The sequence below is a fragment of the Diabrotica virgifera genome, chromosome 1 (assembly GCF_917563875.1).
Source record: "Diabrotica virgifera virgifera chromosome 1, PGI_DIABVI_V3a".
In the NCBI taxonomy this organism is placed as follows: Eukaryota; Metazoa; Arthropoda; class Insecta; order Coleoptera; family Chrysomelidae; genus Diabrotica; species Diabrotica virgifera.
In genome coordinates this window covers 154,168,387-154,185,802 of record NC_065443.1, presented here as the reverse complement: position 1 = coordinate 154,185,802, position 17,416 = coordinate 154,168,387, and the positions used below count along the sequence as shown (strand labels likewise).

Here is a 17,416-nt window from a genome sequence, read left to right as displayed (position 1 = left end):
GATTTCCACATTGCATCTCTCATTTTAAAAATTAATTGCTCACTCATTTGACAACCGATTTTAAAAAAAAATTATATCTCTGGATAGGAAAATGACCATTTTTTCAAGTTACAAAAAATATACTGGGTGTTTTAATAAAATAGGTCAACAACGTTTTTTTTCAAAAATCCGCCATTTTTTATTTAAAAGCGATATAAAAAATGGTCATTTACCTAAAAACTTGAAAAAACGGTCATTTACCTATCCAGCAATGTAAAAATTTTTAAAATCGGTTGTCAAATGACTGAGCAATTGATTTTTAAAATGAGAGATGCAATGTGGAAATCACATAACATAATATCCATCAATTTGCTTAGTTATGTTATTTAGGTATGTGATATCCATGTTGCACCTCTCATTTTAAAAATTAATTACTCAGTGATTTGACAACCGATTTTAAAAAACTTATATCGCTGGATAGGTAAATGACCTTTCTTTCAATTTACAAAAAAATATACTGGGTGTTCCATTAAAAAAAAGTCCAACGTTTTTTTCAAAAATCCGCCATTTTTGTTTTCGTACTTAAAAGCGATATAAAAAATTCAATCCATTCAGACAAAACTTTTACTAAAATAATACATTTCAGCGGAAACAGCATATTTCTATCTTGAGCCGTTTAGAAGTTATAGGTAGTTAAAATGGGGGAAAATATAAGTGGACACCCGGTATATCTAACAACACACTGAAAAGTTTGGTTTTCAATACTTTTAAAAAATTTATTATTAGACACTAAAATTTATAGACAACCAAGAAGAGAAACTTTTCAAAGTTTACTAGAACGGTTTCAACGGACTGGACACTTAGTTTACGAGAAATCTGATGGAACAAAAACTATTGTAAATAAATAAAATCGATTAAATATAATCCTTTTCTCGTAATCTAAATGTCTAGTACATCGAAACTGTTCTATTAAACTTTGAAAAGTTTGTCTTCTTGGTTGTCGTCTATCAGAGAATTGCTGATAATTCTTATTGCTAGTAGCACCTTTTACTTATACTCTCCTAGAACAAAAACCATACTAATTAGTTATAGGAATTTTCATTCACAGTCATATTAATCAATTAAGGACCAGTCTAGATTAATATCTACTTATTTTCGAAAAATTATTTTTGATTGAATATTTTTACGACCAACCTAATAAAATTTCACGTAATTTTAGTTGCAGTTAAAGTTTGGCCTTAAACAATCACGAATAAATCACAAACTAAAGTAGTTAGGTCTAGGAAATGCTTAAGAAATAAAAAAAGAATACATACCATAAAATATCATTTTATTACAATACTAAAATTAGGTTGTGCGATTAAAGAAAACTCTGAAAAATACTAAAGAGTTTTGACCAACCCTGTATACCTACTAAAATTAAACATTTTGCTATATTAATAATTTGTAACAATAGTAGACTGTATTAAAAATCATTTGAATATAATAGATTTTTGATGTCAACCTACTACAGTTCTACAGGGTGTGAATGTTGCTATGGAATTAATAAAAAAAACGTAATTATCTTTTAAACTACCCCTTATAACATTACAAAACCTATATTCTGAGATAAAAGATGTAGAGGAAACAAAAATGTAAAAATATACAGGGTATATTTGTGTAATATGTGTGTGTACTTTGTACGCACGTAAGAAGTTATACTTCTATTATTATGATTTCAACGAAATTAATATACTTAACAGGTTATTTGTATTTTATTTAAATATTAAACTAACTTTCTTCACCTACCACTTTTAAAAATTTTTTATTAAAACGATACCAAAAATATAAAAAAAAGAATATGAATCGTCCGGGATTTGAACCCGGGACCTCTTGATCTCCGACCACACGCTCTACCACTGAGCTATATACCTTTGGCTTTGACAGGTTACAAGATTTCTCATACATACTGACAAATTTAAGTGAAGTATACAAAAATACTTTAAATATACTTACTATTATTATAAACTATCTTATTCCCGAGGAAGACAAATCCAAAGACACAAAAATTATAATCAAGACCTCTCGATCTCTGGCCGAATGCTATGATAAATACGCTACGAGGACTGTGTCTGTATCGGTTCGAACGTACCTAATGACAATTCACGGTAACAAACAGACAAGGTGATGTATAATAAATATACAATAAAATGTTTTAATAATACTCATCTTACTCCTGAGGAAGACAAATCCAAAGACAAAAATTATAATAAATATATTTACTAAAAACACTAATATATTCTTTTCACACCTTTTCTTGCACTGATATATTTATACATAACTAGAAAGATTTAGCAACTAAACGCCATACTGTCTGTGTGCGCATGCGCGCAGTATTATGAAATATTACTCTCAATCGCGCCTAAACAAGTATAACTTCAAAAACGAAGTTATAAGCCACTTCCTATACATTAAGTAGCAAATAGATTAAAATATTTTCATTAAACAGTTGACTCTTCAAAACCCCTTCGTTCCAATGTTCATGATTCAGTTGCCTTTAGTTCTTGAGATATTTCTAATTGGCCGTTTATCTGCCTCACCCTGTATAGTTTTTTGATTAAATTAATAGTTTTTCAATGAATGAGTGTTCTAGACTAGAAGGTGTCAAAATATATTTACTATGATTCACATTATGATTGTGTTCCTAGTAATTTACGAAACAAGTCATTTTTTGTAATACATATATTGTGACATATTTGAATCAAAACTTAGGTATTGTTTTATAGCTAATTTCTTGAAAAAAACTTTTCACATATTATAAATTTTTGAAATATTCCAATATTTCTACTTATTACTATAACGATTGAACCCGTCCCTGTATTTCTGAAGATTTATTTTATAAACTGGCGAAGGCGATTCCAATAAACAACCTGTTGAATGTCGTTTACTTTGGTGTTCCGTTTGCAATTTATTCACTTAAAAGATGTCCATATACAATTAGTATGGGATGGGAATAGCGGCGTTGCATGCACTTCCTGCCCCTCGCGGATTTTCGATAAATTTTATACAAAAATAACGACACAGTGACGTTCTGTGAATATCCGAAAAGGGTACATTTATAATAATATTTCGATGTTAGATGTTAACATAAATGCACTTAACATAGTTGTAATGTTTCTTCTTCTTCTCGTAACACTGTAACCCGTGGTGGGTCTTAGATTATTACGGGGTGGCCGGAAAGTCACTTTACTGTAACAGTAATGAATTGTTTTTGTTATACAGCACGGAAAAATAATAACACAATTTTGTTTGTGAGTTATTTGTTAATTATATACCTATTTATTTAAAACATCGGTATGCATACCTCCATTGTCGCAACACAACTTAATACGAGGCCATGTTCGTATGTTCATCCGTCTCATGTCCGGAGTCACTGACAAAAGCTTGGCGAACTCCGTTTCGCAAGTCCTCATTCGAAACATGTCTGCGTTTTCTAACCTCCTCTTTCATGAAACCCTACAGTGCCTTATCTGTTGTCAAATCTGGACTTCTTGGAGGCCAAGGCATTGATACAGGGCATTTTGGAAAACCTGGTGTTGAAACAATATTATTATTACTGTAAAGTTACTTTCCGGCCACCCTGTGAGGTCATTAGAGCCAGGCAGCCTCACCGTGCCTATACAGGGTGATTGATTAGTGGGGTAAAGCTCAATAGATCCCCTATAGTAATAGATATCAATAAAAGTTAATAACAAACATTTTAGCCACTTTTGAGCTTCACATTACAAAATTAGTTAGAATGTTACAGGGTGTTCGATAACACAGTGGCAGACCAAACTTATGTTTTTTTAAATGGAACACCCTATATTTTATTTTAAATTCGAAATCTTGTTCTCCATCTCCATCACAAAAATATAAAGGTTTGTTATGTTAACAAAGTTATAACCAATTTTATATGAAAATCGTAACAAGTTCAACTCCCTGTGTAAATAAAAATAAGCAAAACAGCAATGGTTTATTAATGCCATATTTTTTACGTATTGTCAAAATTTTCAGGAATGATTGATATTGCTAATTTTCTTTATATCAAATACAGGGTGAGTCAAAACGCAAATACATTATTTTCTCAGTAATTTTAAATAGAACACCTTGTATTTTATATCACTATTGAAAAGTACCATTACCGTACTTTAATTTTTAGATAACATTCCCAATGTCTAAATTTATTAAGTTATCGAGATATTTTCATTTTTCAATGGACCAGTAGCGTGGCCACCCAAATCACCAGAATTTAATAAACTGGACTGATTTTTTTGGGGTTACGTTAATAATGAAGTTTATAAAATACCTCCCAACAACAAGGGATGCGATGAAAAATAGAATACAAAGTGTATTTCGATGTGTTAATTTACAAATGCTTCGTAGAATAAGTAGCTCATTTAATGATCGTTTTTAGGTGTGAATAAATGTGTTATAAAGGGGTACATATTAAAAATATTTTACTAAAAGTAGCTTCTAATTTTTTCAAACATGTCTTTTTTGCAAAATGTATTGCTGATAAATTACTTTTCGTTCTTTATTTGTTACATTGTTAGTTACATACAAAAGTAGTGTTTAATTGTCTTCACAAAATGTTGTATTTTGTGCTTGTGTATTTTTTTGTAAAATTTATTACTAATTTTCTTTCTTTATTTGTTACATTTACATAAAAAGTAGTTTTTAATTGTTTCAAAAATGTTGCATGTTATGCATGCTATATTTGCTACATTGTTACATTGATTATCTACCGGATTGATAATCAGTAATCGTCAATTGTCAATTCAGTCATGGCTTACTTAAAATTTAGTTTAGACACCTAAAATAATTTGCTCTGAAAAATGAAAATATCTCGAAAACTAATAAATTTGGACATAGGGAATGTTATATAAAAATTAAAATACGGTAATGTTACTTTTCAATAATGATATAAAATACAGGGTGTTCCATTTAACATTACTGAGAATATAGTATACTTGCGTTTTGACTCACCCTGTATTTAGTATAAAGAAAATTAGCAATGTCAATAATTCTTGAAAATTTTGACAATAAATAAAAAAATATGGCATTAATAAACCATTGCTGTTGTGCTTATTTTTATTTATACAGGGAGTTGAACTTGTTACGATTTTCATACAAAATTTTTTATAACTTTGTAAATACCCTGTATAACATAACAAACCTTTATATTTTTGTGATGGGGATTTCGAATATAAAATAAAATATAGGGTATTTCATTTAAAAAAGCATAATTTTGGTCTGCCACTGTGTTATCGAACAACCTGTAACATTCTAACTAATTTTGTAATGTGAAGCTCAAAGTTGGCTACAATTTTTGTTTTTAAATTTTATTGCTATCTATTACTATAGCGGATCTATTGAGCTTTACCCCACTAATCAATCACCCTGTAGAGTTCTTTTGTGTATATCTTAATCTAGTTCAACTCATAAGTTAATGAAGTTGATCAGCTTCCTAGGTGACCTGTTTCCTATGTCAGAGGGTGTCAGACTGACCTCTTGTAGGAATTTTAGTCGTTTACAGAATAGTTGCATAGTGCATGTTCTGCCGTTTCTTTTTCGTTGCCACAGAAACGACAGTTCTCACTATCTGATTTACCCATTTTTTTTTTTGAGATGATATCTTGGTTGGCAGTAATCAGTGAGAAGGCCAGTGACCATATCTTTGGGTCTTGGCTAATTTCACAACTTACTTACATTTCATACGGACGTCCATGCTAGTTGGGTCGGGAGGTAGCCCTATTTTCTTAAATATGACCTTAATGTTATTTCTTCACCGCATTCGTGAGCGACCAAAGAGCTTCCTTCCAGATTAACTTGGCGATTTTCTCAAAACATTTGAGTTTATTTCGATTGCTTCCACGTTTCGTCCACTTCTCACACCCATACAAGAGCACCGCACCGGTCCAATCACTGTTTTATATACAGACAGAGTTGGGATAAAGTATGGAACCGAGCAAATATCTTTGAAACGAAAAGAACAATATTTATGAAGCTTTGCATGCAAGTGCAGTGACGTAAAAGGCATCTGATGTCATATTTTTTGTTACTACTCCACTTCCGGTTTCATTGGAAATACCCTTAACTTATTTACTTTAAATGGGACACCCTGTATATTTTTGCAGATTTTAAAAGAACTTGTTATTTTTAATTCATACATACCAAGTTTGGAAGAAAAAACTAATAAAACAAGAAATAAATCTCTTTACAGTTAAAAAATAAGTTAATTTATTTAAGCGTTAGACCAATGATATTAAAAATAAAAAAAATTTCAAATGTTGAAAATGTTTGCTGTTTACCTCCTGACAACGTGCAAACCTATAAATAAATTCGTGAGTCACTTTTTGCAAGATTTCTCCACGTATTCACATTCATAAATTATTCTTTGTTTCAAATCCTGCAAGCATGTTGGTCGCCTAACGTAAACACGTGATTTTAGATAATCCCAATGAAAAAATCTAACGGGTTGAGGTCCGGAGAACGAGCGGACCACTCTATGAATCCTCTACGTCCAATCCATCGATTTGAAAAATTCACTTCCAAAAAATGAAAATTCACCATAACCGATTATCATTAATATTTCAATGAGATCTTTTTCACGTAAATGAATCATTTTTAATACAACTTATTTCTGTCAATTAGTTCAGTAACAGTTTTACCTACTATAATAAATTCAAATAAGTCATGCAGTGCATGTTAACAACAATTTTAGTCTACAGTATAGATGGTACTCGTTTATTTCCTACTACGTTGTATTAATACAAAAATTTATCTACAGACACTTTTTAACAAATTTTTTCTGCCCAATTTGGTATGTATGAATTAAAAATAACAAGTTCTTTTAAAATCTGCAAAAATATACAGGGTGTCCCATTTAAATTAAATAAGTTAAGGGTATTTCCGGTGAAACCGGAAGTGGAGTAGTAACAAAAAATATGGCAACAGATGCCTTTTGCGTCACTGTACTTGCATGCAAAGTTTCATAAATATTGGTCTTTTCGTTTCAAAGATATTTGCTTGGTTCCATACTTTATTCCAACTAAGTATATCCTGATTTTTGAGGTTTGTGTTAGGCTATACACACATCTATTTGCTGCCTGAATTCTCCCTTTTATCTCTTCTGTGATATCGTTACCTGCAGTGATTTTCGCTCCGAGATATTTAAAACGCTCCACTCTTTCAAAGTTATATGGGTCTTTTGTTACATTTTGCTCTTTCTATCTCGCCTCTTTTGTATTTTAATGCACATGTATTTGGTAGTTATACTGTTTGCACTCATAATATACCGAGCATTTCTAAAAGTATAAAATTTTCACCTTCGTGGTTTTCTAACGGGTCTCTATCAAATATGTCTTTTATTTCGGACTAAAGATTTGATGGTATTATGAAGGTTCTGTGACATTTCGTTCGCGGTAGACTTTCAAATACGTTTTTAAAAAGTCTTACATTGAAGTGAAAACTTCTCTTGTAATTGGTGTATATTTAAGTAAAATGAAATCAAAAATACAAATGGATTACAGTCGTTAATTTTTGTTCAGAACAGAACGTTTTCGGACTTATCACTTATCACTAAGGAGTGGGTTTAAATTGAAAATTACATCCCTAAGTGTATTAAAATAAACATGATGTCGATGAATATAGATTTAACTGCCTGGGAGCATTTCTAATCCATGAGCATTCGCAGCACTCATATGAGGTTTGGTCTAGAGACGCCGTCTTAAGCCAAGCGTCCACAGACCCGCATCGTACGCATCGTACGCAACGGATTTTAGTTTGCCTTACAATGATTGCCGATAATGCGATCCGTACGATGCGGATCAGTGGACGCGGTTATATAAGTTTCTGTACAAGGTAAACTAAAATCCGTTGCGTACGATGCGTACGATGCGGGTCTGTGGACGCTTGCCTTTTAGGGACAGCTGCAGAATTTTGTAAATGAAGGCGAATCCCCTCGAGAAGAACACGTTAAGTTGCTGTGATTTCAGGAATTGAAAGATAATATACAGGGCCGCCGCTACCATGTGTGCTAAGTGAATCGTACACGGGCGGCCAAAAGCAGGCCACTGATGATAATACTTTTTTTAAAACGAAAATAAATTCAAATAATTAAATAGTAATAAGTCAGATAATTCTGTAAACTATTATTATTATTACCTGATAATACTAAAATAAGTTTCATTTATCATTTATAGTTCTTTTTTTCATCCTAATTTAAACAAAATTATCAGAAAATATTATTGTATGCACTGCCCTTTTGCCAGTATGGTCATAAAGCAGTTCCGGGAATACTTTTTCATTCAAAGCGACTGGTGGCTTTTGGACTTTTAGATATTTTTCTCGTCCCCGTGTGGAGGCGGGCCGCTCAAGTAGAATACCTCCACAGTTTCTCCTGCTCATCGTAAAAGGCAACAAATTGGAGCAGCTGTCCGCTCTCCTCTAGCCAAGCTCCTAACCTGTCCCTGTGATATAGTTAATACTTGTAACTATCATACGACACCCACCCCTACCCATCATAGGTACACGTCCCGATACCCACACCTATATCCGAGGAGAAAACCTCTGAAACCAGTGGAGGAAACCACTGAAAACAAACGGATATATGCATAGGGATGACGGCTATGTATCATCCTAATATACCGTCACCAGAACCTCAAGGTGTAACACCATCATGCCGAAGGGGTGATGGCTCAGGGGTAACATAGTGGGTTACAAGCGATGCCTAAGGGAGATGGTGAACCCGAGTGGAAAATAGCCTTGGAGGGGCAAGGGCGCACTGCCCCACTGAACCGATCAGCACGACCCAACTCGTGGGAAGAAAAATGGGACAAAAAAAAGAAAACAAAGGCGGAAGAGAGAGCAGCGGGGACGGAAGGGAAAACAAAAGAGGAAGGGAAAAACGAAGGGATGAAACTCGAGGGGAGAAAAGCTGGAGGCGAGAAGTGGAAGAAAAGGAATAAATCGGATCTAGAACCAGTGCAATCAAAAGCAATGGAAAAGACAGAGACGATAAGAAACAAAAGAGGGAAGGAAGAGAGAAACAGCAAACCAAGAGAGAGGAAGAAAGAAAGAGAACAGGAAGAGAAAAAGAGGGAGAAGAGAACAGACAGACATACATTTCATTTATTAAAAATAATAGGTGAAAATAGTTTCTATCCTTGTGAAATCGGAATCGGTACTCACCGTAAGGAAAGCATACGTTCAGATAAAATTAGCGTCTCTTTGGAAAGACAATGAAGTCGACTTTTCAAAGTAACAAGACATTTACTCAACACATTACTTTGCACATTTCTTTAAATACTAGTAAGGTACATTTTTCTAAAGTGTTGAAATTGGAAGAGGGCGGCAAATATTAAGTTGCACACGGGCCGCCAACACCTTAGCGGCGGCCCTGATCATATACATATGGGTGAACGCAGAATAAATTCGCAATGTATTTATTCATATTTAAATGGATGTTGCTGAATGGATGAAGCAATCCAAAGACATAAACAGAACATTTGAAAGTCATACTTCATTCGCCTGCACGATTTAAGGACCAGGTGGAAGACGCCCTAGGTTTAAAACAGAGGAACCACTCTGCAGCGCTACTCAGTGGATCCAAAAATTGGCTGAAACAGGCGATTTTGTAGTTCCAATGATTTTGTAATGGACGCCACAGTGGCGAGGATCGGCGACCGTGGCTAGCCACTGTTTAACCAGCCACTGTCGCTCGCGTGGAATGACACGTTTAATTTACATAAGAATTTACGGCTAATCATCGGAAGCTACTTTGTGGATCCACTGAGTAGTGCTGTAGAGTGGTTCGTCTGTTTTAAACCTTACGGGTGTTAAGAGTACGAAATTGGAAAACCAAAGCGAAGGATAGGAAGGAATGCAAGCTGATTCAGGAACAGACCATATCCACCAAGGGTTGTAGAGCCAATGATGATGATGATAACTTCATTCGCCTATTTTCGTAATCAGCGCGCGATGTTTGCTGAAGCACACGATATAGTCGGTTCGATAAACTCGGACACAACTGGCTAGTGATCTCAGTAGGTAATTTTTTTTTGTTATTAAATGAGGAAAATTGAGTTGATGGAAATGTACATACCTTAAAATCCCAGATGGCCTGACTTTGATTCATAACATCCAAGATAAAAATACCCTTCGTTTAGATCTATATGAAGACTTAGAGATTGTCAGAGACATACGGACAATTCCAAACTGTGTTAACCGTCAACTTTCTCTTAACCGTGAGTTCACCCCAATTCATCGACAATTATTTCCATAATTCTATATTTCTATTCACCTTCACATTGACTTTCGTTCCTGTACATACCACTACAAACCTAAATAAAAATCCAAACAATAAATTTAAACAAAAAAAATTTTTAGTTTCTTTCTCCCTATGCTTCTGACAATACTCTACCTCTTTCATCTCATTCTTTCAGTATTTTACTCAATATAATTCTATTATTCACTACATTTAGTTCACAACCTACAAGCCTTGTTTTTTTCAGATATGACATTCCAATATAATAACCAAATTTTGCTGAATTTCCTACAAATTTTTTCACTTACTCTGTTTTCATTACTATTAAAATTAAAAATAAATTCTCAGCTATAAATAATTAATTAATTTTACTCCAGCATCTCAACATTTTATCAATATAATATTCTAATCTAAATTTTCAATAGTTCAATATTTGGCAAACGTTTTACATTCAGAATTTTATTTTGTTTTTTGCCAATTTTACCAAAATTGGCAAAATTACTAACTATTTAGTAATTATTAACTATTTAAAATTATTTTTTTTGCCAATTTTACCAAATTGGCAAAATTACCTGCTAAAATCACTAGCCGAGTTTAGCGAACCGACTATACTTAAATTTTCTTTTGATCTTTTCGAGGTAACATTTTTTTAGGCTCCTTTTGGTTCCAGTATTTCCAAATGTCTTTCCTTAATTTTACAATTTAATTAATAAATTTTCTTTTCTTTATGAAGCAATTTTTCTGACTGTATATGTGGTATGTTTATGTATTATGTATCGTATGAACATTTAATTTCCTGTTGTTCTTGTTTCATAAGTACACAGTTTATACGATGTCAGTTGGACAAGTATAAAAACAAAATTCGACACCGAGTGTCGGCGTCTTTTGTAAAACATAGGCGGCGCAATAGAAATTAATAAGTAAACTTTTATTTTAAATTATGGTCTAAAATTTGTTAAACAGTAATAATATTGTTAATTATGCACATTTCTTTATGAAATTGACACCAAAAATGATTAAAAATACATAATACAAATGCAACTTACCATGCTTATTAATTTGAGAACTAAAGAAATGAGCCTACACAAATGAGCCTATGTTGCGAAAATACTGTCACGCTCCATTACTTTTGTAAAATTGTCAAATTATTGTCAAATTGTCAAATTGTCAATTATTGTAAAATTGTCAAATTATTGGTGCACGCAGTGTCTAGGTACACGCTAACGTGTACGCAAATAAAAAAGTTAGGTACACGCGAAACATCATTAAGTCAGTGACGTCACTATTTAGCGTGCACTGTTACTGGTTTTTTGCGTACACGCTAACTTGAGCCGCGTGTATGCTGTGGTAATAATATACCGTGAGTATCTCAGAGAGTCAGAGTGCTAGAATGTGTTTAATCGCGTTGTGTTTACACTTTAATATTGATTAGTAAAGCGATTTCTTAAGTTTTATTTGTTTAGTGTTTGTTTTTAAAGTAACTATGGAGTGTGGACAATTATTTAGTTCTTTGAATGAGTTTAACACAGTTTAACATGTGGTTGTCAAAATACAAAATAATAATAAATTAAACAAAAATGTTGTTGCTTAGAAAAAAAATTATTTTAATAGTTTATTTAATGTGACCAATATTTGTATTTTGACAACGACATCGGATTTGGACGTCAAAACGTTAATAAAATCATTTCTTTAGTTAAATTGTGGCTTATTTCCCATTTAGAATAGTTGATTACAATAATTAACTTGCGTATAAAAATTATTTTAACAATATTTTGTACATGCCATGTCAACTAAATAGATATTTATTTTGCTAACCTGAAAATATACTTTTATATATACATACATTGATTTATTACAATTATTAAGTTTGAAACATCTGAATAGTTCTGCTTCCCTTCCCTTTAATAACAAATATTTTTCTATCAAACAAACACTAAACATATCAAGATAGCGTGTAGGTACCAATATATACAGTCGCTGCGCAATTTAATAATCACGTCACTGGCTTGATGAAATTTAATTCGCGTGTACCTAACTTCTTTATTTGCGTACACGTTAGCGTGTACCCAGACACAGCGGTTAAATATAACAACTAAAGGTTGAAACAGTATGAACAAATCTAAAATAATTTGCAGGTTACAAATGACCTCTTATATTATAGCAAACTAATAAAATTTGTTCAGCCCATACTAACTGAAGATGACCATTATAGTCAAAAAATTCTTATTGGTCACTGTGATGATTGCTGTAACAAAATTCCATTAATTACGATATCCAATCTACGCAATTTTGCGTCATCAAATCTTGTATAATATATGAGACATCCTGTATAAACATATATTACAGTTATTACAATTTAAAACTGATGATTAAAAGTATATCATCCAAATGAAATTTAATGTGCTTATTAATTTAAGGACTAAAGAAATGAGACAACAATTTTATTATACCTACAAATAAAATAAATAATTGTAAGGCTATGACGACGACACTGTTTATATTGCTTGCCGCCTTTGAAACATGAGAAGAAATTTTGGCCAGATAACGATATGATTTAAGTGTAAGCACTTCCGAACAATTTGACCAATTACACTTCAGTATTGCCCAATAAGATACGTTAGAAAGTAATAAGCCACACCCGTGTCCATGTGGACTACTACAAGGAATGATCAATTGCAAATATTTATGAATGGTTTATCTTTATTTCTATGCTCGCTGTAGAATTACTGACCGGACCCCAAAACGTCCTCTGGTTCAATTCACATCGTATCTACGAACCACGAACCACATTGATTGATAACTTTTCGATATTTCTTCATAAGCTTCTGAATAAATACTAACGCACCATTTTATAAGACTGAATTATAATAATGTACTAATGGTACAAACACGTGTAAAATATGGAAAACTACTTTATTCCTTATTTAACAAGTAATTAGGCTTCGTAAGTCCTAGATTTTCACCCAAAGTGATCTAGAATTGGAAGTCGATATTTGAACTTTTCGCGTAACATTGTGTCAACGATATACGATTTCACGAAATTTTAGTCATTTTTACTAAACTTTCGGTCATAATTGGTTAAACGGAAATGACTTTAAAACCGGAACTAAAGATTCAAGCTCGACTTTTCAATACGTTTCGATTGATATGTCACATGTCCTATTTCTGCGACTATAATATGGCACTTCCGGTTAGAATTTTTTAACCGGAAATGATACAAAAACCAAAAGTATACATTTGTTCTCATCTTCGGATTCGAAAAAAAATAAATTCATTTAAGAAGCATTGGAGTCGAAATTTTGCGCTTACGCCCTTAATAGTTTTTCGCAAATCATTATATCTTTACTGAAATTCATTGCTCAAGGAAACTAAGTACATAATTAGAAATAGTAGCATAGTTTTCTGGAGATACTTACATCAATTCCATCTTGTTGACCTTTTACCAATGTCGAAAAGTTATACCTACAGGTTTTTTATATTAATTTCCGCGATGTACCTACATCTTTAGCTTGTCTTCGTTGGCAAATACTTTATTCGTCAACTGCGAAATAATTTTATGTTTACCTTTTAATTTGTAAACGACGATTTCGCCAAGTTTTTCTCTTATGTCGCAAATAAATGCTAAAAGTCACCACCAACTATCTTACTTAAGTGCAAAATGATTTGATCGTTCACATGGTCCTTTACTTAGCCTTCTGGTCACATAAAAAACGAAGGGGCCGCTGGTTGAATATCACTGCCTAGGTGCTGTATTTAAAAATCGATTTATTTTGTGCTAAATGCCTTCGTCTATATATCGGAAATGCAGAAATCTAATATTTCCATATTTACCTGTTCTCGGTCGATCGCTCCAATCATAAAATTGTAAGAAATACTCATTCACTATCGAATTAGTTGTTCCTTGATATACGAAGAGTCCATAGGGTGATAAAACATTACATGTAGAAGTAAACACAGGGTAAAGTTTTGAAACATACTAGATCTGTCCCAAAAGTATCCGACCTCCTTCGTTCATAACTTCGAGGCAAAATGCTTCAGCGCTCTATGTGTGCGACGACCATATCAGTAACTATCAACGGGGAGTCTCTAACTCTATTATTACGTAATACAATGCTTTTGTTTTTGTCTTCTTTGCGTTTGCCGCATTTTGTTATATATCAAAATAACGGAGAAACACGAACAACGAATTAAACTCGAAAAAACTTGTTCGGAAACTATTGCAATGACGCAAAAGTCCTTTGCAGATGAATGAACAACACATAAAATAATGGGTTCGGTTTCTGGTTGACCTTCTAGCACAACAACGCCAGAAAATATTAAAAGTGCGAGATTTATGATCGTCTTTTGAATGTTGCAAACTAAAAAGCGATTTTGGAATTTTGAAAAATTTATTCATTACTTTTTATTACTTATTACTTTTATTATTACATTACTTATTATTAAGTATTCTGACATCAAGTTTCGAGCATTCTAACCAAGAATTGGGTAATGACTCGCATGTCAATCTTATTGTAAAATTGCTCTCGGCAGACCAGCCAAAGATGCGCTTAGAAGTTGCTCTGAACAACTAGGAAAAAATGGTTGTTAATAATGAAAATAAAATTTACGGTTATAATTTCAGAAACAAAAAACAGTCTTCCCAATGACAGATTCTATCCGCGAAGGTATCGTGTAATCGTGAATAGGCTTCCAGAAGCAAAATAGTTAAAAAAACATTTTACATTATAAGTTTTAAAAAGACTGCTTGACGTGTTAAGCAGAAAACGATAATGCGCTTCATCACGATAATGCGCTTCATCACGATAATGCGCTCGCACATTCATCAAACCTTGTGTAACAGTTTGTGATAAACAAGTTTACACAACTCAGATAGTGTCCGTACATTTCCAACATAGCACACTGCTACTTTTTCGTGTTTTCAAAACTGAAAATGCCGCTTAAAAAGCAACGTGTCGTCCACATAGAGACGATTCAAACTGATGCGATGCCGACATCATTAGAAGGATCATTAGAAACTTAATTTCAGAACTGCTCTACTTAACTTAAACACCGATCGGAGTTGTTAGTCGAATATAGACTATTTCGAAGGATATTCGTTTAAATTTATTTTATATAAAATTAATTATCTTATGAGTATTTTTAACGCATGTTCTTGGTGCGTAAATGTATCCAGCAGATTTTTTAGTATAAAATAGTTTTAAATGACTTAAGCGGGCTTTAGTGGAGATATACATTATATTCTCCAATACTTTCTATGTAAATAATATACTCTTCATTCGTAACGATAATATCCTTAGTTTTCGAGATATTTGAAGTTAAAAATGAAGGGACACAACACATTAAATCAAAATAGTTATGCCGTTTCATTTTAAACTTATGTCTTCTTCTTCTTAAGGTGCCTATCCGTTCCGGATGTTGGCGACCAGCATGGCTATCCTAACTTTGCTTGCTGCTATTCTGAATAGTCCGGTTGTCGATGTATTAAACCACTTTCTCAGGTTTTGAAGCCAAGATATTCTTCTTCTCCCTGGTCCTCTCTTTCCAAATACCTTGCCTTGAAGAATGAGTTGCAACAAGCCATATCTCTGTTCATTCCTCATAACATGGCCAAGATATTCTAGTTTGCGCTCTTTGATTATGTTAATAATCTCGCATTCCTTGCCTATTCTACGTAGAACCTCAATATTAGTCACACGATCCACCCACGAAATTCTCAAAATGCGCCTGTAACACCACATCTCAAATGCCTCGAGTTTTCTCAAAGAAGCCTCGGAAAGTGTCCAGGCCTCTACTCCGTATAATAACGTAGAAAATACATAGCATCTGATGATAGAGATTTTGGTAGCAAGAGGTAAATCGTGGCTTCTGAAAAGAGACTTCATCATTATGAACGCTGATCTCGCTTTTCCTATGCGTTGTTTTATTTCACTTGAGTGGTCCCACTGGCTGTTTATGTTGGTACCAAGGTATGCGTAGCTGTCGACCCTGTCAATTAGTTGTTGGTTAACCAAAAGCTGTGTATTTAATATTTCGCGCTTACTGACTACCATATACTTTGTTTTTTTCGTATTGAGATCAAGTCCGTATTCTCTACTTATATCTGATATGCGCGACATTATTCTTTGCAAACCATCTAGACTGTCTGCAAAAACTACAGCGTCGTCGGCATATCTAATGTTGTTCAGACGCACTCCGTTGACTAATACGCCTTCCTGTAGTTCTCCCAGCGCTTGCTCGAAGATACATTCAGAGTATATATTAAACAGCACCGGGGACAGGATGCATCCTTGCCTCACTCCTCTATCTATGGAGACTGCCTCTGTTAATTGGTCTTCCACTTTAATATTGGCAGTTTGGTTAAACTTATATAAACTTATGTAGGTATAATATATCCAAGTAAAAATCGAATATCTCGAAAACCAATGATTTTATCGTTACTAATGAAGAGTATATTATTTGCATAGAAAGAAATGGAGAATTTAAATATTGCGCTAAAATAGCAATTCCGCCAGTAGCGTAGACTTTGGGAAGAGTCAACTATTCACTATCCCCTGTCGTATGCCTCTGATAGTAGCCAGAAACGCTTGTTTTTCATTTCGCACGGTGTACAGTACCTACACTTTCTGCCAAGTATGACAAGGATATTTAAAATGGTCTTAAAGTAATGGCTAAAAATATATATTAAATTAAAAAAAAAACACCCTGTAACTCAGTAACGAGCCACATTTTATTTAAGTGATTTGGGTTAAATCTTAATATTTTGATGTCTACAATCTACAACTCAGAGATTGGACAGTCTTAATGAATCACACTGTATAGGTACACTTCTAGAGTTTTTTACTTTTTTATGCGGAAAAATTTTCTACTTGGTAGATAATTTTATAATTTAATTGATGATGAATTTCACAAATTAATTTATTTTTATATGCAAATTGCATTTTTACAGGACTAATTTATTTTATTTTGGTTTTAATGTCATTTTGTTTCTTTCTAGGTCTCTTCCTGTTCCAAGGCGGCACACGCCTTATTTTGGTCAACCAGATTATCGAATCTATGAACTTAATAAAAGGCTGCAGCAGAGAACTGAGGTAGTGAGTATTTTTTCAAATGTCCAATGACTTTTAATTTTATCACTTAAGTGTCGATATT

At 33.2% G+C, this 17,416-nt stretch overlaps 1 protein-coding gene across 4 annotated transcripts in view; it reads left to right on the top strand.

The window, feature by feature from the left end:
- The window catches only part of LOC114325657 (LIM domain-binding protein 2), a 481,382-nt gene that overhangs the window by 393,095 nt on the left and 70,871 nt on the right, over window positions 1-17,416 (top strand). For 2 of the 4 annotated variants that reach the window (XM_050641655.1, XM_050641657.1), the window contains exon 3: window positions 17,262-17,355. In XM_050641655.1, coding sequence (XP_050497612.1) covers window positions 17,262-17,355 — 94 coding nt within the window. Of the gene's footprint in view, window positions 1-17,261; window positions 17,359-17,416 lie in introns of all 4 variants that reach the window. The other 2 variants (XM_050641656.1, XM_050641654.1) reach the window with 1 other exon arrangement.